Source organism: Catharus ustulatus, chromosome 20 (genome assembly GCF_009819885.2).
Source record: "Catharus ustulatus isolate bCatUst1 chromosome 20, bCatUst1.pri.v2, whole genome shotgun sequence".
Taxonomy (NCBI): domain Eukaryota; kingdom Metazoa; phylum Chordata; class Aves; order Passeriformes; family Turdidae; genus Catharus; species Catharus ustulatus.
In genome coordinates, this window is record NC_046240.1 from 9,213,049 (window position 1) to 9,239,137 (window position 26,089).

A 26,089-nucleotide genomic window follows, 5' to 3' on the forward strand; every position below is an offset into this window, starting at 1 on the left:
GAAGTTTTTTGGCTGGTCACATGTTAAATAAAAGAGTTCAAATCTTTATTGGTGGATTACAAAGAAACCTGTCAAAGAATGATGAATATCTCTTTTTTCCTCATAAACTGTAAACATTTTTAAAGTTTCAAAATTGTTTTTAATTTGCACTGTTTAATAGTTCAGTTCAATATTCTGTCTTCCTGTAGGCATTTAAATTAATCCTGCTATCTCAGGGTAATGAGTTCCACATCTGTATCATGTATCAGTCCTGCTTGAGTTTTGGCATCTACTTTGCTTCCAATGTCTTTCATTTCACAGTTGATATAGTACAGAATGGCATTTTAATAGCTCAGGAGAACAAGTTGCTGTTTCTCTTTAGCAAACATGAATCATGACTTTTGAGATAGTTGTGTTATTTGGTGTTGGTTAAATTTTTTTCTATGTCTGAAGATTTTTTCATGATGATATAAAGTGTTTTGATTTTTTTTTTATGGACTGTTCTATATGTCTGTGTTTGCTGAATGCTCTGAAATGGAAGAAAAGTGAGATTTGTTTATTTGGAATGCACATCTTTTCCTCTGCAGGATCAAGAATACAAAGTTCAACAGGACAAGCTTCAAATGCAGCGTGCATATGAGAAACAGGTAATATTTCCAGGAAAATTTCCCATCTTCTGCACACCTCCAATTTTGCTCTGTGCAGGACTTAAAGATTTAAATTTTGAAATCCCCAAACAGTAAATTTGGAAATCCAAGCACTTCATAAGGTTTGGAAAAATAATTGGACAAAATCAAGGAAGATTTTAAGCACATCTCTTTAAGGACAGGGATCTCTCCTCTGATTTTAGGAACCTGTTGCCCAGGGATGGAGGCTGGGATGGAATTCCCAAAAAAGTGCCCCTGGAAGCTTGTCCTGTGTGTGTGCCCTGCTTGTGGTGGCAGCTGCTGTTACTGAAAGGAAAATGAACTGAATGAAAGCTGGCCTGACCCCTGCCAGTGCTCATGTGTTCTCCCATACTCCTTTTCCCCCAGAATATCTCTACTCCATCCTTCTCCACGTGTTCCCTAGATATTGTCAACAGGCATTGTTTTTACATCAGAAACTCAAAGTAAAAAATGTAATTTTCATCAGAAACACTTCATCTCAAAGCACTTTGCAAATCCTGCCTGCTCTTTTAGACTCAGAACATCAATAGGCTTCAAATTAAACTTCAGTTTTAGTGACATTATATGTGCAACTCATGTGCAGCCAGAGGGTGCCTTGGATGCCTGTTTAATTGAAAGGATGTGTTACTCAAACATGTCATTGCCAAATGTGGCAAATTTATAACATAAAATAATGGATTGTGATCCCAGCTACTTGTCACTTGGTAATAGCACTTGTGACATGAATTGTAGAGAGGTTTTGGTTTGAGTTAGTTCCTTCTGCTGACTTGAAGTCAAAACATTCTTTGTTCCAGGATCAGCCTTGGTTTAAACCTGGCCTACGTTGGTCTTTTTAGTCAAGCCCTGGGTTTTATAAATGTTGAACTCAAGAAAAATCCAGGATTGGAATGATTTGCAGGCCCAAATAAAAAATATATTGACACAATTTGACTGAGGTTTGAGGATCTGCTGGGAGAAAGCTCCTAAGCTTGGCTGAGAGCAGTGCCTCCAACCAGTGAGCCCTGAGAGGGAAGTTGGAATTCTGCATCAGCAAACAAGGAAGCAGAGCCTTTCTTTTTATAGATAACTTGACAGCAGTTTGTTCATAAATTCTGGTCTAACTGTTTTCAAACTCAAGTCTTTGAGAAAGGACAAGAAGAAAAATACCTGTGAATAATGGATGGATATAAATCCATAAAGCAGGATGGATTGGCCCATAAAGTAGTAAAACAAGTACAGGAATTGTGAAGTCTCTGCTGCAATCTGTTCACTTAAAAACCTACCCATTATCTAATAATCTTTATGAGTCTGCAGTGGCTGTTGCCTCTGAGGATACTTAAACATCAAACAAATCATAGGTAGGAACCTTAAATGTCACTGTTTGATTAAATGTGCTTATCTGCTGGATCAGAAACCAGTTAGGCTAAATGGCTTTACAAGGCAAGGAAACACCTGCTTTTTATAAATAATCTACTGCTTGTTTTCCAAACATGGAGCTCAGCATCAGAAGAGTGACAGATTATTCCTGAGAGCCCTTCCCAAGCCACCTGTTGAATATATAGAATTGTACCAGCTTTGGCAATTCCTTCCCTATTCTGTGACAATCTGCTCATGGATTTGGGGGCTCTTGGAACCCAACTTCACCTCCATGGAGCTGCTCCCAGCAGAGAATCTCTGAGTTTGTTTTTTCACTGGCCTACACACTTAGTAAAACACATTTTTCTTTATTGTAGTGTCTTAACAGCCTGGAACATTACAAATGACTGTAGGTGGATAAAGGATTTCCTGTATTTCCCATCCCCACGTTGTTCCTTGAGCAATTCTAAAGCAATACAACTCCTGGGTTATGTACAAACTCTTGGAATTAACCTGCCCTTGGCAAAAACATCACAAAAACTCATGGTTTGGACCATACCTGGGAAGTTGCCAAATTCAAAGGTTTTTGTGACAATTTTTAGGATTATTATTGCTAATTATTCTATTATTATTATTCTTTAGGATGATTGTGTAAGGTATTTTTGTTTGATGTTTTTATTGTAATAATTGATCAGAAGTTATGCACTTTGGGTGGTCACAAATTGGTGAGTAGGAGCTCACTTAGGAGTACTTATCTAAAGAAAATCTAGTTACTTTTTTATGTAATTACTGATATTTCTTTATTGTAGACAGTAATATTCACTTTGAGAAGGAAAATAGCTCACTGCCTGCATTCTCATACTTCATCTCTCTGTTAAACTCTGCTTTACATTTCACATAATTTTAGAAATCCATGGATGGCTGTCTTCATCAGTGGAAAAGAAATATGCAGATAAATAATTTTTAGAATTTAAAATAACATTTATTTATTTTTAACTCATACATTGTTTTGACTAAAATATATGGTGTTTTTTTCCTTAAATGGCAGATTCATGGCATTCAGAATGATCTGGATAAAGAAAGAGGAGATGCTCAGAAGAAAATTCGCCACCTGGAACAGGCTCTGAAGTAAGTGAACATGGAATAATTGTTGAATCATCCCTGGTATTTTAAAATATTTATTTATTAATATATATTTATTAAATAGCCTTATGCTTTATCTCATCTAACTGCCCTCCCATAGCTTTTCTCCTGTTTTAAAGCTGCATCTTTAGGGGTTCTAATCAGCCAGAAAAATGAAAAAACTAAAGTAAGAACCAACTCACCCAAATTTGTTGACTTTTGAGTGGTGGGAATCAAAAAGATTTGAGGTAAATTATGTCACCTGGTCTTGCCCTCTCAAATAAATGGACCCAGGTTCAATTCAGAGGGTATTCATAGGAAGCAAATAATCAAAACTAAGACTTGTTGCTTTGGGCTTTTCTAGGAAATTGAATAAATTTGAAAGATGTATTTATTTTAAAAATATTTTAATTTAGTAGATGACACTTCTGATTTTATATTTTATGTTTTATACCCATAAATTACAAGTCTAATGCAGATTTTCCTGTTTGATACAACACTTCTTTGTGAGAGTACTTGTTCTTCACATGGATCTGAGGCTGGGAGAAGTGCTCTGTAACAAACAGCTCTCTTTGACTAACTTGGAGCAGGTTTTTTATCAGGATGCACCAAGTTGGATATTTTCTGAGCAGGGGAGTGGTTTATGTACAGCAGACGCACACAGGACAAGATCAGCTCTTGCTATGCTCCTTCCATTTTTGATTATGTAAAGTATTCTTTCCATGTGTTAATCCAGTTTAAAGTCAAAGCTGTGGAAGTAATTTCTAGGGGAAACAGATTGTTCTGAAACAAACCAGAAGTTATTTGCTGAAAGTATTCAGTTTAATCACAATGTACCTTATCTAGGCTGGGAGAGGCAAGTAAAGATACTTTTATTCTATAAAAGTGACAGGGCTGAAGTCTGTATTTCTTTATTTCTATAATCTCTGAGGTATTTGGCATAAATAGAGACTATCTTAAATCACTGCAGACATTAATAAAAACTCCAGCTTTTAATCTTTAAATTCTTTACACTGACTGTTATTTATAATTTTGGGGAGGTTGAACCGTTATCAACTGCACTTAATCTTTTAGTATTTTACCATCTGATGTGTTGATAATGAAGCTGCATTAATTTTCTTCCTCATCTTTCAAATACTGTGTCAGTTTGCAAGTTTGCACTTACTTATGTTAATAGAACCAGTCTGGCTTTGCAGCCCCCTTTGCAAATTCTCTCCAGGCAGGATCTGTGAGGGGCTGGGGATTTGGAGGAGTTCTTGCAGGAGCTGGGACATCCTCAGTTATTTCAGATATTCCTTGGCTCTGTTTAAGCTTAGGTGTAGCTTGGAGTTGGTGTGAGGATTTGTAAGAATTGAGGTTTAAGAGCCCAAAGTGCTGGTGATGCTCCATGAATTCAAACAATGCTGGCAGAGCTCAGTCCCAGCCTTGTGCTTCCTTTGTGATTCCCTTGGCCAAGAGTGGGGATGGGTCAGCTCCTGGCATTGAAGAGCCCCAGGACTGTTGAGCAGGCTAAAAATCATCTCCTGTTCCCCACAGCAACTACTCCTATATGGTTTTCAAAGTCTCTCCTAGGAAAAGCTGCTTCTGCTCCTGTGGATACCTCCTAAATAAGAATATTCTTTAATATTGTAGAGTATTCACTTCCATGTCCTATGGTACTTTGTTTCTCTTGCACTTTATTCTTTTAATTTTTTTTTTTTTTAAATTCAGGATGTTGAAAATAATGCAGAGATTTCTAATATTTAATCATAATACCTCTCCAAGTTGAAATCGAAAATGTTTAATTGTGGAGATAGTTTAATAAAATCTATACTACTGCTCTTTTGATTGTTTTATAGCAGGGGTTTGGGTTTCATTTTAAGATTAATAATGGAATTAGTAATGCTAATAAGTAATTGAATAGAAATAAAAATTAGCTTTCAAGTGTGGTTTTGTCTGGCTGGATGGAGACTGAGGTTGGCAGATCCATGAGGATGGATTTAGGATCCTAAAAAGATGTTATTTACAGAAATACCCTGCCCTAGTCCAGCCCAGCTCATTTTCTGCTGGTTGGGATTTCAGCTCTGGGTCTGACCCCTGCATTTCTGACCAGGGATGGGACAGAGTCCCAGGACAGAGGAACTGCCAATCCTGCAGAGCTTTCTGCAATTCAGGCCTTTCATTCAGCACCAGTGTGTCTGGACAATATTAGGATTTTTTCATATATGGGCTTTTATATGATATACAAGTAGGTAATAGATAAGGAGCAGTGATATTTATTGTGGCAGAAATGGATGGCTTCCTTATGGCTTTGTTTTTTCCATTGCTGCAAAAATTATTCTTTACAGCAATCCCTTCCTAGTAATATGAACCCATGAGATCCAATATCTCATTTAAAAATGCCTCATTTTGCTGAATTTCTTTAACTACTTAAATTGAGTAACTCCAAGCTGAGGCAGACTCAGTAAATTTGTAGAAAACAACCTTGTCTGAGGTGGGTGAAAATACAGTTCAGCATCTCCAACAGAAACGATGCCTTGTGGAATTGCAGCTCAGAACCAGAAGGTGCCTCAGTGATTTCCCATAAACGACTTTGATCTGAATGCACTTTGATTCTGAAATGGCCACAGGATTATATCTTGAGGAGCTGCTGAGCTGCAAGCACATAGAAAGGGAAGTGGCAGGCATTTTAGGGGATTTTTGTTATTATTATCATTATTTTTCCAGTGCTGTGACAGCAAACAGTGCTGCTGCTCTTTCAAACGTATCCACACCGATGCAGAATGAAAGTGATTTGAGACATTGTGTGGAATGGTAAAATCCACATTTCTGAAAGTATCTTTCACTTCAAAAATAATAAAAAAAAAGGAGTATTGCCACAGTTTCAATACAGAATAGGGGTTTACATAGTTTACAGAAGATTTTTTTCTTCTTCTGAAGTTCATGGTGGAAATATGTGTCAAAAGCAAACCTTTTGCAAAAGAATTGCTCCAACACTCCTGACTCGTGGTGGTGACTTGTAGATATAAAATTTATATTTACTTCTGCAGTGCATGTCACAGGCATTGCCTAATAGCAAAAGTCACTCTCAGAAGTGCTGCAAGGGCTTTTCTAGAATGTCCTTTAAATGGCATTTCTGTAAGAACAAAGTTTTCCTGAGAAGCTTCTCTGTAATTACTTGGGGGGAAAGGTTTCTCTAATCCTTGTGGTTTGGTTGCTGGAAATTTGTCATGAGAGTGGGTTGCAAATAGGCTGAATCTCTGCTGTTCTTATCTCTCACAGTGAGTAGGAAATAGAGGTATATCATTTGTCACAGTACAAACTGAGTAGAATGAAACAGAAAATAAATGAGAAAAAAAAACATGTACCCATTTGCTGCTGAAGAAATTGCATGGAAGAGAAAGAAGAGGTCTTGCTGACTTTATACAATGTTGTTAAACAGCTCTAAGCACCATCTCTTGTGTCTTGTTCTGTGGAATTTGGATGTTTATTCCTTCAATGTATTTATTCTGCCTCTGCTTATGTTTTGGTAGCAGATTGTTTGATACTTTTAGTTTACTATGAGGAATATATATATTTGCTGTATATATATTTGCTGTGTATTTACTGTATGGAAATATTCCCCATTTTATTGAAGATTACAACCACAACACCAGCTCAGTTTTGAGGAGTTTGGTTTTGACACTTGAATTCTGCAGTCATGAGAGAATCCCAGAATGGTTTGGACCTTAAATCCCATCCCATTCCAGCCCTGCCATGGACAGGGACAGCTCCCAGTGTCCCAGGGTGCTCCAAGCCCTGTCCAACCTGCCTTGGACATTCCAGGGACAGGGACAACACCTGTGGCTGCACAGACACATAAATTGGTCTTGAGACTGAGAGATTTTCCACTAAATTATAAACATCCTGAATAGTTTGAGATCATCTGTCACCCTGATGGGAAGTGCAGACCACGTTGATTTCTTCTGGATAAAGGTTGTGACATTTCTCATGTCCTGGAGATAGTTATGGGATCTGAATTAATGCTTTGTGCTTTGCTTGCCTCATACACAAATAATGTTTTCATATGCCCCTGAAGTGCAGATTTCCTGAGTTCTTCACTTCTGTAATGTGTGAAGGAAACAAATTTTAAGAATTCACATTAGGAGAAATGACATGAAATGAAATTAAAATTAAATTAAATTAAACTCCCTCTGTAGAGGTGCAGGTGCAGTTAAACACTGCAGCATCAAGGATTGCCTGCACATCTCCACTCCAGTGCTCCACAACCTTCTCCCTCTCACTCTTTGCCTTTTGATTTAGTTTTTTTTTTCCAAGTGTGTCTATGGAGCCAAATCTCAGCACTTTGCAAGTGAGGATGATACAGAGCAAATGCTGAGCAGCTGCTTCATTCTGACTCACTTAATAAAATTATTTGTTTACATAAGGAACTACCAACACCTCTTTTTTTCCAAGGCTTCTCTACCCCTTGTCTGAACTTGTTTAAAACTTTGGGGCAGAAAGAGGGGCTGAAGTGCTAAACTTTTTAGAAACCAGCCAAGCCACTGTCTATGAGCAGATTTTCCCAATAGTTTTCACAGTCGTTTTTAAAGCACACACAGACAGTTCTCACAATATTTTGGAATTTGGTTTAGGTGCCAGACCAAATCTTTCCAATCATGAAATGGTGTGAAGGTGGTGCCTGCAGGTGTTCAGTAAAATGCAGAAATGAGGATTTGCCTTTCTTTTCTCAGATATATTTGTATAAATGCATGTGGTTTCTGCCTTGGGAGTCAAGGGGAAGTTGATTTCTCGTTGGAGGTGGTGCTGTGGAGTTTCCTCACTGCAGACTTACAAAAGCTTTTCCCACTGCTTTTCATTATTCCAGTGTGACAGCAATGCTCTGTGCTTCCCCATGCTGGGCTGCTATTTCCAGGGATTTTGTCAGGTGTTCAGTGGTACTCACTTATAATTTAAATTTCAGTTTTTGTAGCACAGTTATTTCTGCTGCAAGGTTTTGCCTCACAGAAAATACCTGATAAAAAATGTGTTTGCACTTGTGTTTCCTAAATCAAGGTGGAAAAAATACTCTTTAGGGAAGGAAATACTTTTTTGTTGGTACCAGTTACTCTTCTTGAAACCTCAGTCATTTCTTTATTCAAAAAGCTTCTCTTGTCATCTCCTGGTGTGCTCTGGCAGTCATCTGGTTATTCTGGGTCATTCTTACCTGACACTGAGCCAGATCCATGGAGCTGGAGCCTCTCTCAGGCTTCTCCTGTGGTTTTAAACTTGATAGTGATACCTGTGAAGCCTTCAGAGGGTGGCTTTGATATCAGCCTTGCTAAAAGCAGGAGTGGAAATGAAATTAGAATTGTGCTGGAGCCTCAGGCTGGGACAGGGAATGCCTGGATGGCAGCAATGCCCAGGGTCAGTGAATTCCCTTTTTCCCTCCTTTTGATTTCCACAAGGCCCTGGCTGCTCTGGGCTCTGGTGCTGGGGGATGATCTCAGTTTATGAGATTCTGTTTTCATGCTGCCCTGAGTATTTTATTGAGGTTTTGCTGTTCTGAGCCTGCCTGGCCTCCTCCAGCAGCCACTGGGGTTTCCCAGTTCACCTGCACTGGTGAAATGGGGACAAGGCAGAGATGGGCAGAGGGTGAAGCTGTCCTTTGCAGGATCTTTTCCTACAGTTCCAGCTCAATAATGACTCATTTTTCATTGTATGGTTCTCTTTGATGCACAAAGAGAAGACTTGGGCTTGTTTCATCTGAAAAACTCTTCTTGCTTTATTCAGAAGTGCCTAAAAATGCATCAAACTTCAGCAGAGCAAGTTTTATGTGAGAGTCTCCCAGTCCTTAAGGTTGCTTCTATCGTGCAAAATTCCCAATTCCCATGGTGTTTATTGAGCTTTTCTTCTCTCTGCAATACACAAAAGGAACAGTGTAAAAAAGTGAGGGGACATAGATTTGAGAGAAATAAATGGTGAACAATCAATCTGCTGCTGACCCAATAAAGGGGGAAACAGATGAAGGCAAGGAAAAATAAACATGTGAAAAGAGCTGGCAGAAGGAGATAGAATAAATAGCAGTGAAATAATTTAATTTGTTTGCAATTTACATTTGCATAATTGTTAGATCCCAACATTTTGAAAAGAAGTAAAATCTGGGCTTTTCAAAATATGCAGAAGTTACATTTTGGAAAAAAAAACTGTGATTTAAAGTGTATCTTGAGAATTTGATTCTACCAAGCCATTTGAGAACTTTGTATTTTAACAGCTGCTCCTTCAAATCCTCTTGCATGGGCTTCTTGGAATGGTGTGTGTCAGAAATGCCACTGCACACAGCAAAACACAACAGCCTGAGACTCACCAAAGCAGTGATAAATAAATAAAGGGACTGAAGGGACTGATAGCTTTTACCACAAGTTAATTTTTTATTTCTTTTTTCCTTTCTTGCTCCTCTAAGTTGAATCCAAATTCTGAGTAATTGCTTGCTGCTGTTGTTAATATTTTCAGGGTAATTGCTTAAGTGTAGCTGTTTTCTTGCAGTTAATTCCATTTTTCCTTGAAAATGAAGTATTTGTGTGTGGAGAGAATTCTTGTCAGAATGGAAAAGCTATTACTATTTAAAGCCGGAAATAATTAAAGGAATATGAGCAGGCATTGTCTTTAATTCCAAGTGTTGCAATAAAAGAGCATTGTTAAGAGTTTATACTCATGTTCATTGTGTTCATCAATATCTTTTATTAAAATGTTCAGGGTTGTCTTGTTACAGCAGTTGCAATATGATGAAAAAAGCCATGTCTGTGATTTAAAAACAGTGGTGATGTGATGTGGCTGAGGAGTTGGGATTAGTTTTACTCTTTAAAACTCTCTGTGTTTTTTTGGTAGGGTGGGTTTTGGTTTAGTGCTTTTTTTTTTGTTTTGTTTTTATTTTTTTTTTTACTCCTTTAAGAATGAGTGGAAAACCAAGCAGCTGTTCTCCACTTGGTGCTGTGCTTGAGCATCTGAAACCTTTTAGAGCAAACCCAGTCAAAGTTTCCAGCATATTGTAAACATTCCCTAACCCTGCTCTAGGGGCCACAACGTGCAGCATGAACAGAGGGCTCAAAAATATGGTAGCTTTGTTTAATAGTCTCACTTAAAAGCAGAAATAAAGTGTTCTATTAACTATTTACAGCCTTTCATTTTCTTTCCCCCCATTTCTCTGGAGACCTACTGGCAATAATGAAATATGTATTGAAAGGAAGGCTCCAGTTGTACAAAAAAAAAAAAAAAAGTACCAGTTGATTTTTAATCCTTGGCTCTGGGACTGTTGCATCCCTCAAGATGGTTATAGAGATATCACATGACATCTTTTTAGTGATAACAACTGTGAAACTGGTTTGATATGGCACACAGCTTATGAAATGAGAAGTATTGCCTTGCCAGGTGAAGAGTATTGCTGTATCATGCTGGGGCACTTCATTAATTTCTGTAAATTGCTATTCTAATAATTAATATAGTTAAGGATTATCACAGTTACATTGGCTAAATGAATATACAAATAACCAACACTAATGGCAGAATTGTTCCCTTGGTGTACTCCAAAGGCTTCCCTCTCATATCAGTGTGTTTTTCAGATTTCTTATTTCTTCAATTATTTCGAGATCATACAATGCCCAAAACATTGATGACATGAGAAAAGCTTTCAGTTGGCTACAGAAAGTCGTACAGATGATTGAATTCAATAACTGATTGTTAAAAAGCATGAGATGTTTCAGGCTGTCACCTCCTTTGGGTCACTTAGAAAGCATCTACAAAACAGTCCAAGGAAAAGCTTTGTTCCTTGTTGATGCTCCATGATTGTGATCACTCTACTTCAATTACATTTGATGATCTTAATTTTGCTTGTACTTTTCATGTGCTTTGTACAACATTCCTTCAGCTTCAGCAACAATACAAACAACCTTCATGGAGGAGCTGGAGTTGATAATTCAAACAATACTTTTAGGGAAAAGAAAATTGTCACAATCTGTGTCCTCTTGGAAAGAAGAAAACAATGAGCCAATTCCCCAGAATTAAATATCTTTATTATCTATTACAACATGAATATTATTACTTGAATCCTGAATTAACCAATTATTTTAACCATAAAAATAGTTACCTAATCAGGATGAATTCTGAGCCCTTTGTTCCTCCTTAAGAGTTTTAATCCTGGCAGTTCATCCTCAGCATCTTTGCTTTGCCAACCACTGTTGGCTCTGTCACTCCTCACAAGCCTGGGCCGTGCTTTGTTAGTGTTAAGTGATTCTCCTTGCCTGGCTCTGTCCTGTGCCTGGTGATTTCTCACATAGTTTGTCCTTGGATGGTTTATTTTATTCACCCCCCAGCTCTCAGTGCCACAGTGCTGTTCTCTGATCTCATCTTTGCCTTCTCTGCTCCTCTCCTTTGGGTACCTCATGAATCTCTTTGCTGTCTGTGCTGGATTTCTGGGCACCTTTTAATTACAGACTTGTGTCCCCTTTTCCAAGCCATTATCTACACCTGTCTCTCTAATTCTCCCCTCTGTGCTGTCCTTGCTGAGTCTGTGGTCTCAGCATGGGAAAGCTGTGATTATTTAATCTCTGTTCTAATCCTCCTCCCCTGATAACTGAGCCTCTGTGCTCTTTCATATGTGTGGTGGATCTAAATCTTGGAGAGAGTTTCTGCAGGCTGGAGCAAAATTACCAAGTTTTCCTTTCCAGCCACATTTACACCACTTGCCCAGCCTTTCAACCCACATCACATTCATCATTTGGCAGTTGCTGTTTTATTCTGTTTGCACAGCACCTAGCACAACAGTGTCCTGTCATTATTGTAATGAGAAATAGTTATAATAATTATTAGTATGTTTAACCAATGTCTACTTAATTTGTGAGCCATTAATTTTGAATGTAATGCATTATTCTTATTTCAGTGTGATACTTCACACGTGGAGTAGTATTTGCTCCAAATTCATTAATGGCTAAAGGAGTGATTTAGTTTGTTAATGTTACCTCATGATTTATTTAAAACATAAGTATATAGTTTAAAACAATAATTGTATTGTAAATATCTTCCATTGTTGGAGCTGACTTGAAGGAATGCAGACCAGTTTTTTGATGTTAGCATCTCAAATTATGCAAACTGTAAACAATTTTAAGTGGATTTGTGCTTTTTATCATAAAGACAAGCTCATCTTATTCTTAAAATTGGGAACACTTTATATTTATTTCTTGGCTTTATTTCTTTGAAATGATGAAACCAGTTAGAATGCTTTCTAACAACTCCCAAATATTAAAGTGCCCAGGGACAGGATAGGGATGATGTTTTGAAGGCAATAAATATTTCAGCTTCACATTTCAGTCTTTCTTCTTCACTCCTTTGATCTGGCTTTGGTTTAGTTATCATTCCGCTTGAATGACTTCACACTGTCTCTCTTCCTCTCCACACCAAAAAGAAGAAGTGTTCTGCACACATTCCATATGTTTGGGGCTGGCCTGGCAGGAGAGCCCTGCTTGTTCCTCCTGCTTGGTGGGAATGCAGCCTGTGCAGGAGGATGCTCCAGCCACAGCTGGGTGGCTGCAGTCACACCCAAAGCTGTTCCTGAGCTATCACCGTGCGTTAAAAACAGAGCAGGAAAAGCAAAATTGATTTTTGTGTATTCACACATTTGGCATTGCTACTGAAGCATTGTTCTGTAACAATTAACCCCCTTCTTTTACAGACACGTGGTATTTTAGGCCTGAATACATTATTTATGTATTCATATTGCATATTTATATTTATTTATTTACAATACATGTTTATGTAGTGGAATATCTGCATGCTGGAGGTTTGGTCAGAGGGGCTGTTGCAGGGAGTGGATTTTCCTGGTTATGGCACTAAAAGGTGATAAAATGGCTCTTGCATTTGGTTGTAAATTTACTTAATTAATTAAACTGCTGCAGTTTTGTGGAGTCCTGGTAGTTTCAGAGCATCTCCATGTGAGGGACTCTGGGATCAGGAGCAGGACTGTGAGTCTGCTTAAATTTCACTGTGTGAAGTCAAATGCAGTCTGTGCACTGGATGGGTCTTCATATCTGTAGACACTGAAGATACCAAGGTGAAATTCCTGAATTTTGGTTTGCATGGGAAATTTGGGTATGTTTTGATGCAGATTGTGTTTTCAATGACACAGTTTGTTGTGTATTATGTAAAAAATTGTGCTCTCCTTGGGAATGTGTTTATATAGGGTTTTTTTTGAATCTAAATGAATTATATAAATGGTGATAACTGATTTTGTTTCAGCACATATTAGTGAGAGTAAAGTTTTATTTCTTGTGTCATTAAATAAAAAGGAAGGCTGTGCAGAAACAATGTCCTTCTTCAGCTGCCTTCCATCAAGTGAATAGTTTGCAGTTTGGTGAAGAGCAAAGCAATTTTCCTTCAGAAGCAGTAATATTTAGGAAAGGGCAAAGACTTGTGTGGGTACAGCAAATCTGAATACACAGGATTAGAGTTTGTGTAATGTGGGAATGGCAGGAGAGCCTGGCAGGATCTCAGCATCAGCAGTGGGGCTGCAGGCTCAGCCATGACTCTGCTTTTCCCACACCTCAGCCTTCTCTCAGTCCCAGGATTTAGTTTTTAGATTTAGATTTAGATTTTTTTAGTAGCCCTGTGGGGAGCAGGGAGTTGGGCTCAGGATGGGTCCCTTCCAACTCAAGATATTCTGGGATTCCCAAATAAACCCAGAGTCATAACAACCTGGGAGAGACTTAGACAAGGGATCGAACCTCTCCCTCTTGTGGAGTCCATCAGAATTTAAGTTTCAGAAGCTGATTCAGTGGCAAAATATATCCTTCTAGAAATTCCTTGCTCTGCTTCTGTTCTCCAGTACAGCTGGGATTCAATGGGCTGTGCCTCCAGCAGGTGCTGGAAGCCTGGAGAAAAATTTGCCACTTTGTGAATTAAAACCTGGTATAATTTTATAAGAAAACATGAAGAGTTTCATAGTCTATTCATATTTTCCATGTCACTGAAAATCTCTCTAAACAACACACAGGGAGTGGGTATGGATTTGTCCTGGGGTGTGAAACTGTCCCTGTGCAGCCATGGGGGTTCCTGTGTTCAGTGTGTGCTGGCACAAAACACTGAAGGGTTTGAATTTATTGGTGATGCTGAGACCCAGCTGGGTGCATCTCCTGCTCCCTGTGCTGTTGTGAGCCCTTGCTGGATCAGGGAGTGGTGGGAGCCCTCCAGGAAGGTGTTGATTCATCCAACATTTGCTGGGACATCCCAAATTTGATCAACCTCTGCTGTTAACCCTGAATTGCCCTGTGTTTTGTCTCACTGTGTTTAGTTATTACCCCTTGGAAGGCACTTTACAGAGCAAGACAAATATTTCTGATTAAGCATGAAGAGAAAGCATGTAAGGTGTTTGTATTTCCCATTTATCAGTGCACTTCAGGGTGCTGATTTCTGAAAATGAAATTCTGGACTTCACAGTCAACTTTCCCTGAGATGGTTTGTGCTGTGTAAGACTCCTAATTCTGTTGCCATGTCCTTTATAAGCTGAAACAAAGGGAATTTGCTGCTTTTTAAATTGGGGGCAAAGAGTAAATTCACTCTGGTTTTATATTCAGGCCGGCTCAGCTTTAGGGGATTTGAGTGATGTAATTGTATTGTATTGGGCCCCACAACTAGTCCAACTGAAAAAAATAATCTTCAAAGTGAATATTTTAGTGCTTCATGCAAGGCACATTGCTTGGTGTCTTGGGAAAAAAAGTGAAGCTTTTCTTATATTTGTGAAGAGAGGGCCATTGTTGTACAGGTTTTCTAAGCTTCTGTACAAATCTGACCTGCTCAAAAAATAGAGAGTGCTGGCTCCCACATCCTTAAAAATGAAGTTTTTTTCCTGCTTATAATGAGATGTTGCATTTATTCATGGGATTAAGTCCTTAAAAGAAAGGAAGGTGCATAAAACCACATTCCTAGAAGTTTACATCATAATATTTCAAAATAAAAATGTCTTCCTAAGGAGGAAGATGCATAAATTTGGAGACCACAAGGACTGATACCTTGTCCTTTTATGTTTAGATTTGTTGTGTTTCCATCTGGCTGGACCAAAGCTGTTGTCCCAGTGTCTCGTGGCACTTGGCAGTGTGGATCTATTTGAATAAGCTTCAATTTTTGGTTTTGCTTCCAGTGTGGAGTGGAATTATTTGATGTGTTTTGCACAGAGAGAGATTTGTTATCCAGGGCCCATTGGGGAATTATGGATCTTTGGGAGGAGAAGTGGACATTCCCCCTCTCCATGGTCTCTCCAAGGTAACAAATGTGGGCAGAGCACGTTCAGAACATGTTCTTCTTTCAGAGGTAGATTTTGTTGTGGGAGAGTTGTGTTTAATGTAATTCAGTGTCAAATAGCTGTAAAATTAAAAATATCTGTATTCAGCAGCTCCCTGGAATGTGGGATTTGAGGGATAACTGAGCCCAACAGCAGGAGCAGATGGATGACTGACCCATCAGACTGTTCCTGTCATTTTGGGCTCTGGAGGTGTCACTGGTGTGCCCATTCTGAGCAGTTTTCTACTTGGAATTTGACTCTTTTGGATACTCTGCAGGAGGAACTTAAATCCTGAATGGTATTCTGCCATTTGAGTTTAGATGGGGAAAGAAATGTTGATTTTGGTAGTGATGGGTTTTTGCTGTGTAATATTTATTGTCTCATAAATGAGTGGGGATTTTGTGGCTTAGATTAACACAGATGTGCTTCCCCCTCAAAGGAGTGTAGGAAATGGAAACAATGAGAGAAATAAAGCATATCTGGAGGGGTGATGGATGCTCTCTAGCAAATCTGAAGATAATTTACACAGGTCTTCTCAGAACACAAAACCAAAACCTCAAAACAGTCATCACCAAAACTGTGATGCAGGATTTTGTTCTGTTTTCCTCCAGTTTTTACTGGGGCAGAAAGGCATTTTCTTTTTTATGTAAGGAAAGGAGCAGTCTCCCTATTCTCAATTATCCCATCAGCTGTGAGTTGCCAGAATAAAATATTTTTAATTTTTAAAAATATGCATAATGAAAAAACCCTCTAGAAGTAAACAGCAGTGCCCTGACTCAGGGCTTGTGGCATTTCTTTGATCTCTGTGCTAATGGAATTACCCTGCTCTTCTGCACTGCAAACAGCCCCTTTGTGAAGATGCAGGATTATGTTCTTTGTCCTATTGTCAGAGTCTGCTCTGCAAAGCACAGCAGAGGATGTGAGTGCTGTAACTTTGGGCTTGGCAGCTTCCTGACCTTCCTGCAAGGCTCTCTCAGTGCTGAGCAGCTCCTCCAGTGCTGGCAAGGTGACAGAAGAGATGAATTAGCCGGGCTTTTCCGTCTCTTACGTGTCAGCTTCTTTGTTTTATATGGAAATAATTCCTGTCAGAATGGGGAATTTATGGTGAGGTACTTCCTCTGCCTGGAAAATGAAAATGTCAGCCCCAGGTCTGTTTGAATGTGTGTTCTGTTACAAGCCATGGGTGGAGCCAGCTTTGTCCCTGATGCCACCATCGTGTTCTCCAGAGTCTGAGCACAAAGTCAGGCAGCTCTGCTGGGAGCAGGAACGTGTCACAAAAAGTTAATAACAAAACCAGTAACAAGTTAATAAAAGTTAGTAATATTTGAGGACTCACATCAAAGTTTCTGAAATATTTATAAGTGACCCGAACTTTTGTCTGTGTTGTGTCAATATGGTGAATGTCTCTTATCTTTTCATGTGTATCTTTTCATATGTGTGAATGTACATAAAATATTACAGCAACGTTCCTATTGATGTACCATCCAGTCTAAAAAAAACCAACCTGATTTCTATAGATGTATCAGGTTTAATATGTCAAATAGTGTAGGGTGTTGATGTGAAATATCTTTGCAGAGAGATTTAACATCTGTCATTACTGTAGAGGCTGAATAGACATCACAGCATTATGACTTTCTAATAGAGTAAGAAGGAGCCACGTGTCACGCATTGCCCTGCTTTGCATTTTGATTTATGACAAGCAGGGAATAATCCTGCACCTTGTCTGAGCAAAGATGGCACTGGGATAATTTTCTTGTTTGGATTTTTTTTTTTATTTTAATCTGGAAAGGCAATCATACTAAGAAGAGTTTGTTTAAGTATTGGGGGATGTTAAATCTAGTTTAATGAAATCTAATTTGTTATGATTTATTTCTTGTTGCTATTATTATATTTTATTAATTAGATGAGATTCAAAAAGGGGGTTCTACAGTGGGTAGAGAGCCATTGAAGTGAAGAGAGACTTTGAAGGTGGAGGTTTTGTTGTGAGCTGTGGACGCCGTGTTTGGGCGTGTGAAATTCAATCGGAGAAAGCGAAAATAACTCCGGCCTTCCATCGCCTTCTTCAAAGCCCTGCAAAGGGAAGTTGGGCAGAAGCTGGGACAGGAAATTGAAATCTGAATACTATTTTAAACTGATGGGGTTAAAGGCCTCTCTTTTACACCAGCACACTTGTTCTTTTATTTGATACTTGAACTCTGAAAATTTTCTGTGACTTTCTAGGGAGAAGGAGGAGCAGCTGAGGCGGGTGACGGAGGTACAGAGGCTGCAGGCCCAGCAGGCAGGCACTGCCCTGGAGGAGTTTAAGCGGCAGGTGGAGCTGAACTCAGAGAAAGACTCTGCTGAAATGAAACAGCGGGTGAGGAGGTCACAATGCCAGCCTTTCTGAAACTCTGGCGCAGTGGGATAGCGGATTCTGATCTTATAATGCCAGAAACATGCTCCACTTGAGAGTGCTACATCAAAATCTTTCACAATGTAGTGTCTTTGCAGCGAGTCAGAAAGGGATGGTGGCGGGTGTTTCATCTTTCTGACAAAGCCAGAATTGTCATTGTTATAAAGATATCTGCAGTTATGATACTGATTAGGGATTTTTCAGGAGTGAGAGTATAAAGTGTTAGTTTATGCACCCTATGGAACAACGCTTGTCATTTCCCACTTCAATGTGTCTCTTCCTACTCCTTTCCCAGCGACTCTGTCTTCCATTAATGAGCTCCTGTAATCAGTTTGAGCCCAAACAGGGGCAGAGCCATGGTGCCTGCTGGCAGTCATGTGCAGAGGATGGAAAAATCCACTTTTCTGTCCCTGAAAATTTCTTATGGAGCGAACAGCAGTTAAACCACGTTCCTGGGAGTTTATAAAAACAGCCCAAGGAGTGAAATGAGGAACAAGCAATAGGTGATCAAAAAGGAGGGGAGAGAAGGGAAATTTCCTTAACTCCCCATGTGGTTGAGATCTCCAGACAGAACTCCAGTTTGTAATTCTGGATTACAAATTCCAGCCTCACCTGCCTTGACCAAACCTCAGGACAGGAGGGTGACTGCAGTGGGTGGCTGAGAGTGCTGCTTTAGGACTGAGGAAATTCCCTTTTTGTTGTTCTCAAAGTGTTTTAAAAATCTTCACTGCTGATATTTTTAAGACTCGTGCAGACAGCAAATAATAGAATTTGGAATTTTTTTTAAAAAGCAACAACAAACTTATAAAAGCAAGATGTGTCCAGCAAACCAGAGCCACAAGGGCAATGCAACAAATCCTACAATTTTAATCTGACATTTTCTGTATTGTGTGACCCTGCTGCAATTTCTTCATGATGACTTGAAATAATATCCTAGTTCTGCTCCAAAAGGGATGTTGTCTAATTCTAGAAAGGCTAATAATGCTTTCATTCATTTAAAAAACCTTCAGCAAAGAAAACCAATCCAAAACATTAGAAGGTGCAAAAGAATTTGGAAAAAAAAGTCAACAGTATTTATAAAATGACAGTAAATTTCTTTCAGAATATTGCTGCATTCTGGGAAATTTTGAAAATCAATTTTGCTGTAATCCAGAGGTTTACTCTTTCCCTGCTTGGGTGCTAAAATCTAGAAATATAAATGATATTGTACAGGTGAGTGGTTCTGTTCTACAGGAAGGGAACACTGCTGAAGCTCTCTCTTCATGCTTTGGCCTTTCAAAGTCCTCTGCAGCCACAGACTCTTAGATAAATCCCCCAGTACATTGGAACATACTGGAAAATTCTGTTTTGTGGTGAGGTGGGATGTATTACTTTACAAAACAACTGCAGTAGCCATAGCAACTCTGTCCTTTCATCTGCATTAGGAATGCTGGGCTTTAAACTCATTTTTGGTGTGAGATAAAGTTGATTATGGAGATGAGCAGGATGGGGTCATTTTCAGTTTTTGCAATCAATATTTGATTCTTTAGTTTGGCTCTATGATAAGGTCATTTATTTTGCCATCTGCTTCCTATTTTGTGAAGCTTGTGATTATTAAGAGTCACCTGATGTCCCCTGGTGGGTGGGTGGCACATGTTTAACTGCAAGATCTGCATTTTTTCCAGTAGTAACTAAAAAAAAAGAGAAATGATACACAGACTATGTCATGGTTCTGTAGATCTGGGGCTTCCTGGGCTTGGCAAATAATGATCAAGATCCTTTGTTGCAGTTGTTGGAAACAGATGAACGTGACCTAACGAATAAACTGCAGAAGCCAGTGGATTTAAAGCATCTTTGCATATGTTTTTACTATTTCACTTTTTAGAACATTTTCATTCTCTTAAAAAAAACCTCCTTTAGTAACAAGATCTGTTATTTTTCTGGGTTTTATTGACCTGAGTAAAATATGGCCAAAAAATTGCAATTTGAGTAAGTTTGGATCTGGAGGAAAATTATTCAAAAAACATTGATTGCAGTCCCTTTGCTTAATGGCAGATAGTAACAGTGAGGTTCAGGAGCTGCTTCCTCACTGTTCCCTTTTTCCACTTTCTATTTGGCCAACTGCTTCTACTCCAGTCCCTTCCTTTCCTGCTGGAGTACTCTGCAATAAAATGCTTTTCCCATTCTGCCTTTTCTCCTCCTTCCTGGCTGGGGAATGATGTCCAGGCCAATTGGCACAGACATCTGTTGAACACTGAGCACTCCCTTAGGCCAAGCAGGATTTTGGCTTGTGGTTCAGAAATTCATGGGTTTCTTCTTTTTGTGGAGCAGATGGGCTTGTGGTCCTTCAAACCCCTCCACCTCTTTTCTCTTTTTAGGGACACAGTTTATTCAGTGCTCATGCTGGGATCTAGATCTAACAGTCACTGATGAGTGTGCACTGCAGCAGAGTCACATCTATGTATTTACATATATTCCCTTGGAAACATGCCTGATGTACAGCTAACAGTTATGCTTTTGATACAAAAGCCTTTGTTAATTGAGTTGTGAAATTGCTTCCTTGATGCTGCGTGCTGGAATCTGTGGGACTCATTATTCATAGGCGATGACTATCTTCAGAGGACTCAACTTGCAGCCAAATAATTCTCTTTTAAGTTATTTAAAGTTATTTTCTGATTTAATGTAAACTTGCTTTAAATGTGTAGTTTATGCTCTGACTCGCACATGATTTCCCTTGAATTTCCACAGGCAGTGTATTTTTTAGTGGAATATATTTGAGTCTCAAATATGTCTAGAGAAAATATTCACTTAATTTCGATTCAGCACTGTTGAGTGAAAAACTGAGCCAATCCTTTGTAATTAGGGAGTGGCATAACAGTGATCACTATGTCCTTGAGTAACTAATAATCCTGTAGAGACTGAATATTCATTTCCACCACATACAAATGGTGTTGTTATCATTCCCAACTAGTGACATTCTCCTCTTTGATGGTTTACAAACAACTGTAGAAATGTCAGAACATTTCAAGCTATGCCTTTTCTTGAAAAAAAAAAAATAAATTAAATATTCCCTTTCTTTTCCCATGTAGATAGCAGAGGTTGAAGGAGATCTAAGCAGATCAAAATTGCTCCGGGAAAAGCAAGCCCAAGAATTCTCCAGGCAGTTGGATGAGATCAAGAAAAGATATGAACAACAGGTCAGTTGCTTTGCTCCTCCAGAGGGGAGAAAACTCCCCTTCCTGCAGCTGTAGGTCACTGTGTGTTGCTGTCCTTCCTATAAAAACACAGTTTATACACACAGAGTCTTGTCATGGGGATGGAGGGGGGAGAATCTACACAGAAAATACTTTCTGTTTCCTCTTCACCATCCTTTGTACCTCCAACCCTTTCAAATTGTTTCCCAGGCTTACAGGTGACAACACCTCTTTTCATAATCACCAGGTTCAATTATTTAATGCTTTATCTGTGTCTCTTCTTGTCAAGAAAACAGGGGCTTATTCTTTTTATCATTTTTGACATGGGGAGTGTTCAGTACAAATGCTTATTTTGGCCCACTGATCCTGATTTTCTTCTTTGTAATGTAATTTCAGGGTTGGGAAGAACACTCAGGAAACGTTTGGGTGGAGACAAGAAAGTTTTGTTCAGTAGTGCTGTGAAATGTAAAGGGGGAAAAGCAGAAATGGAGAAATTTTTGTATGATACAGACTTGGGAGCTGAGAAGCTGCAGCACCAGACACTGTGTGAGCTGTACTTGGTCACAAAACTAAAGTGGCTTTTGTTGGTAACACCTGCTGAAGGATTGCAAGGGGGTTTTTAGTACTTTGTAGGAATGATGTGGTTAATCCATAAAAATTCTCTCTTACCACTGTTCTTGTGTGGATCTAAGCTTGCATTTCCAGCAGGGAAATGTGGTTTAATTTCTGTTTATCTTCTGTGCTGCGCTTGGCTTTGGTGCCAGACCTGCTCTGGTCCATCTGGAAGGGGCTTCTTCAGGGAATTAAGGCACAAGATCACTTTGGTAGGTGTTGAGAGACCCCAGCTCTGTGCAGGGGAGGAACAATGGTGAGTTTTGTGTGTGGCTCTTGGAATAGAAGGGAGTTTGTTGGGTCAGATCAAAGCATTTTCCCTGTCCTCGCTCAGAACTGTCAACGTCACCACTTGTGCTGCCACCTGACAGAGGTGACATATTGGCCTCTGGAAGGGCGAGGGACATCTCACAGGTGTCCAGATTAACTGGGGGATGTTATTTCTGATGATTCCTGCATTTAGTGATTCAGAAATTGTCAGAGATAGTGGGGATTTGTGCAGGAAAGGTGAGGAGGTTTGGTGTGTCAGGGACGTGCTGAAAGGAGGGCGATGGCAGTGTCAGGGTCAGCTCTGCCTTAAACTGGAATTTTTTATTGAATCCTATTTTCACATCATTTTAGTGATATGGTTGGCTCACTTTTTTCTTTACAGATCTCATAATTTGTAGTGCATCTTTAAAGTCCAAAGTAATCATTTATTCAAAGATTTTGTTCCCATTTTCCCATCCCAGATTTTAATCTGTGGAGAGAAAAGCTAACCTGCAGTGTGTCAGGAGTTACAGTATTCCTGGTAATTTTTTTTTTTACTATTCATGGTAACATCCACCAAGCCAGATAAAAGTTTTTACCAATACTCAGCTGACTTTGCACAGTAAAGGCAAATGATAATATCTCATAATGTCATGATTGATTTGGTTTTATGTGTCTTCTTATACTCAGACCTTCCATAGACTGTGTCAAAAAATCCCACAAAACAAGAGTTAAAATGAGAGTTAAAATTTTTTTGGTGAATCTATTCTGTAACGATGTTGGTACTGTGGTAAACATCAGTGAAAGCATTTTTCACTGAGATGTTTACTGCTTCCCATTTATTTTATTTAGGATAGCTGCTTTTACTGTAAGAAAGAGCAGCTAAGCTTTATGAGACATCACTGGAACCCAAGAGTTTCAGCCCTAAACAGCTAAACAATGACAGCCTCGGAAGAATTTTCAGTGGAATCCTGCTTATGCCCTTTTAAAAAAATTATTTCTCTTTGTACTTCATCTGAAATGTTCTTTGGAAGTTGGTGAGCATGAAGAATATGTGCCCCTTCCTTGCAGGGGGTTATCTCTGGGAACAAGGTTCCTTTGGAAGGCACAAAGCCCCTCCAGCCCCACCACGGAGCAGGATGAGCTCAGTTCTTCCACTCTTCAAATTTCCTTTCAGTTCTTCCAACTTCTGTTTCTCTGCACTGCTCTCTATTTATGCTTCAGAACTTCTAAGCCTGTTTTAAAGCAGACTTTTCCTTGCCTTGTTTTACTGCATATTTCTTTGGTTGTTGCTTGGCAAGGAACAGACTTATTTAAAGACTGATTTAAAGTGTTTAAATAGAGCAGTGAATTTGAAGTGGAGATTCATTTTGACAGGGCTCCAGCAGACTTCCAGTTGGAAATAGAAACCCAACCAAAAACCTGGCTATTTTAGCTACCTGAGAAATGTATGATGGCTTTGAGATGTTCTGCCTCAAGTGTCTGAATCTAATTGTCAAATGAAATTTGGACATAAAAAGGGAAGGGAAATTGCCCTACAGATTTATTTTTTGTTGGCTGTCATGGTGTGAGTGGCACTGATGGCAACCTGGACAATTCAGTTGCCCATAATTTTAATCAGATTGGTAATAAAGAACCAAATGAACTGATGTGTGATCCAGTTCTCCAATCTGAGAGACATTTTGGTAGTGCAGGCACTTGGAGCAGTTTCACTTCTCTGCTTTATCTGAATGGTTGATGTCACAGGACTCTGCTTGAAGACTGATTTCAAAACAATGATTGGTGTGAACATGGACTGTTCATTGTGGGGCTGAAAGACTGCTCTACTTGCAGATTAGACATACAGATATTATGATATTTATCTGATATTCATTGCAACAAATAACCTGATACATTGATATTTATTTATCTTTGTCTTTTGCTTCAGAAATAATTTGGACAAAAACACAACAGTTGATATTTTGTCAGCTTTTCAAATGCACTCAATTCCCCTAATAAAGCAAAAAGGAACTTTTGGATCTTGCAGTATTTGGTTTCAGCTGTCACATGTCCCTCCTGGTTCCAGCTTCATCTGATTCGGTGCCACTTGCTTTTGAAGTATCCACTGAGAACACTCTCAGAGAGAAACTGGTGGCTTTTTTTTTTTTTTACTTCTTTAAATATACTTTAGCTCAACTTTGTTCTACTTGCAGCTGTTAGATTTGAAAGTATATTTTGAAGAAAAAAAAAAATAACTCCAGCAGCACCAGAGTTCCTATCTGCTGGGAGCAGCTGCTTTTGGCACTTCAAAGCCAGTGGACAGCACAGTGAAGGCCTCAGCCTTTCCTGCCTTTGAAATGGTTGCAGTATCTGTACTTGGGCTTTATGGCACTGTCAGCACAGGAAGAAAGGTTGTTTGGTTTTTTGCATCCACTCCTTTTTTCTTTTTCTTTTTTTTTCCATTTTTTTCCCCCTACTTTCTAATTACATCCTCAATTTAGCTCAAAATACCTGAGAAGTGTTTCTGATGAGTTCATCTTCTACAAGCCCAAGTGTTTGAAAGAGCATGTGCCCAAGCTTTTCAGTAATGGATTTTAGTCAAATTTGGCAGCAAAGTTAAGCGATTTACTGGGTTTTTTCTGATATTCTTGTCAGTTGAGCATTTCTGAGAGCACATCTCTCGTGGGGAGTGGTGGTTCCAGGGCAGGGATGGGACAGGGCTTCATGCAGGGACATTCCCCAGCACACTCAATACATGCACACCTTTGTTTCAGGCAGATTTTCATAAATTGTTGAGAATTGAACACTTTCAGTGAACTTATTGTGCTCCTAGTGCTCAAATGACATTAGCTTGTCCTTTAAAAAAGCCCCAAACCGTTAATAATCTCTGTGATCACTGCTACACCCATTTTTTGCTGTAAACAGTTGCTGAAGTGACTGAGTGATGTGAAATAAATTAGATGCAAGATTAGTAAGAGAGCCAAAGCCTAGGAAATTGTATTTTCCAGCAGGGAGAGAACACACAATCAAACAGTTGCTGAGTTATTGTGATAGCAGGATGGGGTTACCTATGAGTTATGGCCATACTCTCTGAGATTAGATGCCAACCTAAATATATAAATAATCCTTTTTGGTTTGATTCATCTTTAACTGTATTTATTCCCTTTAAAAATAATTGTTCATGCTTCCATAGGAAAGTGGAAAATTGTTACATGATAGCTGAAGAATCTCCCTGTATCTCAGGAAATCCTTTCTTGTGACATTTATTGTTGGGTTCTGACTTCTGTAAAAGTTATGAAGAAATTAGAGTTGTCATCTTGTCCTGTGTATCCAAACAGGGAAGAAAGAGACACCTTCAGAAATATTTTTATGAGTATTTAATGAAATCACTTTGAAATCATGCTAAAGACAAGTCAGTAGACAATGCCTTTAAGTTGGGAGCAAGACAAAGGTGTGGTTGAGTTTAAATCTGCCTTTTATAATAAGGAAAGTGAGGTAAAGAAGTGCAAAATAGCTGGTTAAAAGTGAAAAAAGCATGTTTGTAATGTTACCTGCCAGCAGCAAGGACAATATCTGAGGTGTTGCTGGGACACTGTTCTTGTTTTAGCAGTGTGCTGGAGCAGAGGAAAGTTATTGAGAGGAGATGAAGAATATTCTGTATATCTTTTTGTCTTTTACAACTTTCTAGTGAGGTTAATTTAAAGAAAAGAGCGAGGTTCTCTCAGGCAAAACATTAATTTAGCAATTAACACTAATAGAGATAACAAGCTCAACCTCCAGCTCACTTTGTCCCCATGCCCTTGCTCTGTTAAGAGTTCCTAGCCTTGTTCTGCATTTTGTTTTCTAGCTTCTCTTTTACCAGTCTGTTACCCAGCCAAGTGAAGGAAGCACTTGGGAAGCCCTGTTTGAAATCTGCTGTTCCTTGGACAGACCAATGTCCCAAGGATTTCTCAGCTGTGCATTAACCTGGCCATTTGTTTTCAGAGATCCACAATCCATTTTTAGTATGCTGGTTTAGTTATGAGGAGAGAGTCTTTGTGAAAAGCTTTGTTCCTCTCCTCTTTGTCTGTACTCTAAGATAATTGAAATACAGTCTGTTCTTGCAAGGAGGCCAAATGAGCACGTTAGTAGAAGCTCTAAATTTTTCATGTCATCGGCAACAAGCTGCATAAATTTAATTTAATAAATTAATCTAGGATGCATAAACGTTTCCTTTGAACCATCCTAAGACACAGATGAATACCATTTGTGCAGAATATCTGAGGAATAGTTTCTTCAATCAACATCAACTTTTTGC

The 26,089-nt window shown here is 39.0% G+C and overlaps 1 protein-coding gene across 4 annotated transcripts in view; it reads left to right on the top strand.

Moving 5' to 3' along the window:
• CEP112 (centrosomal protein 112) overlaps positions 1-26,089 on the top strand; it is a 174,748-nt gene that overhangs the window by 38,541 nt on the left and 110,118 nt on the right. For all 4 annotated transcript variants that reach the window (XR_004419831.1, XM_033077052.2, XM_033077050.1 and 1 more), the window contains exons 16-19: positions 567-626; positions 3,031-3,110; positions 17,608-17,743; positions 20,848-20,955. Coding sequence is in view for 3 of the 4 variants with exons in the window: in XM_033077052.2 (XP_032932943.1) it covers positions 567-626; positions 3,031-3,110; positions 17,608-17,743; positions 20,848-20,955 (384 nt within the window). In the remaining variant the exon portion in view is untranslated. The remainder of the gene's footprint in view (positions 1-566; positions 627-3,030; positions 3,111-17,607; positions 17,744-20,847; positions 20,956-26,089) is intronic.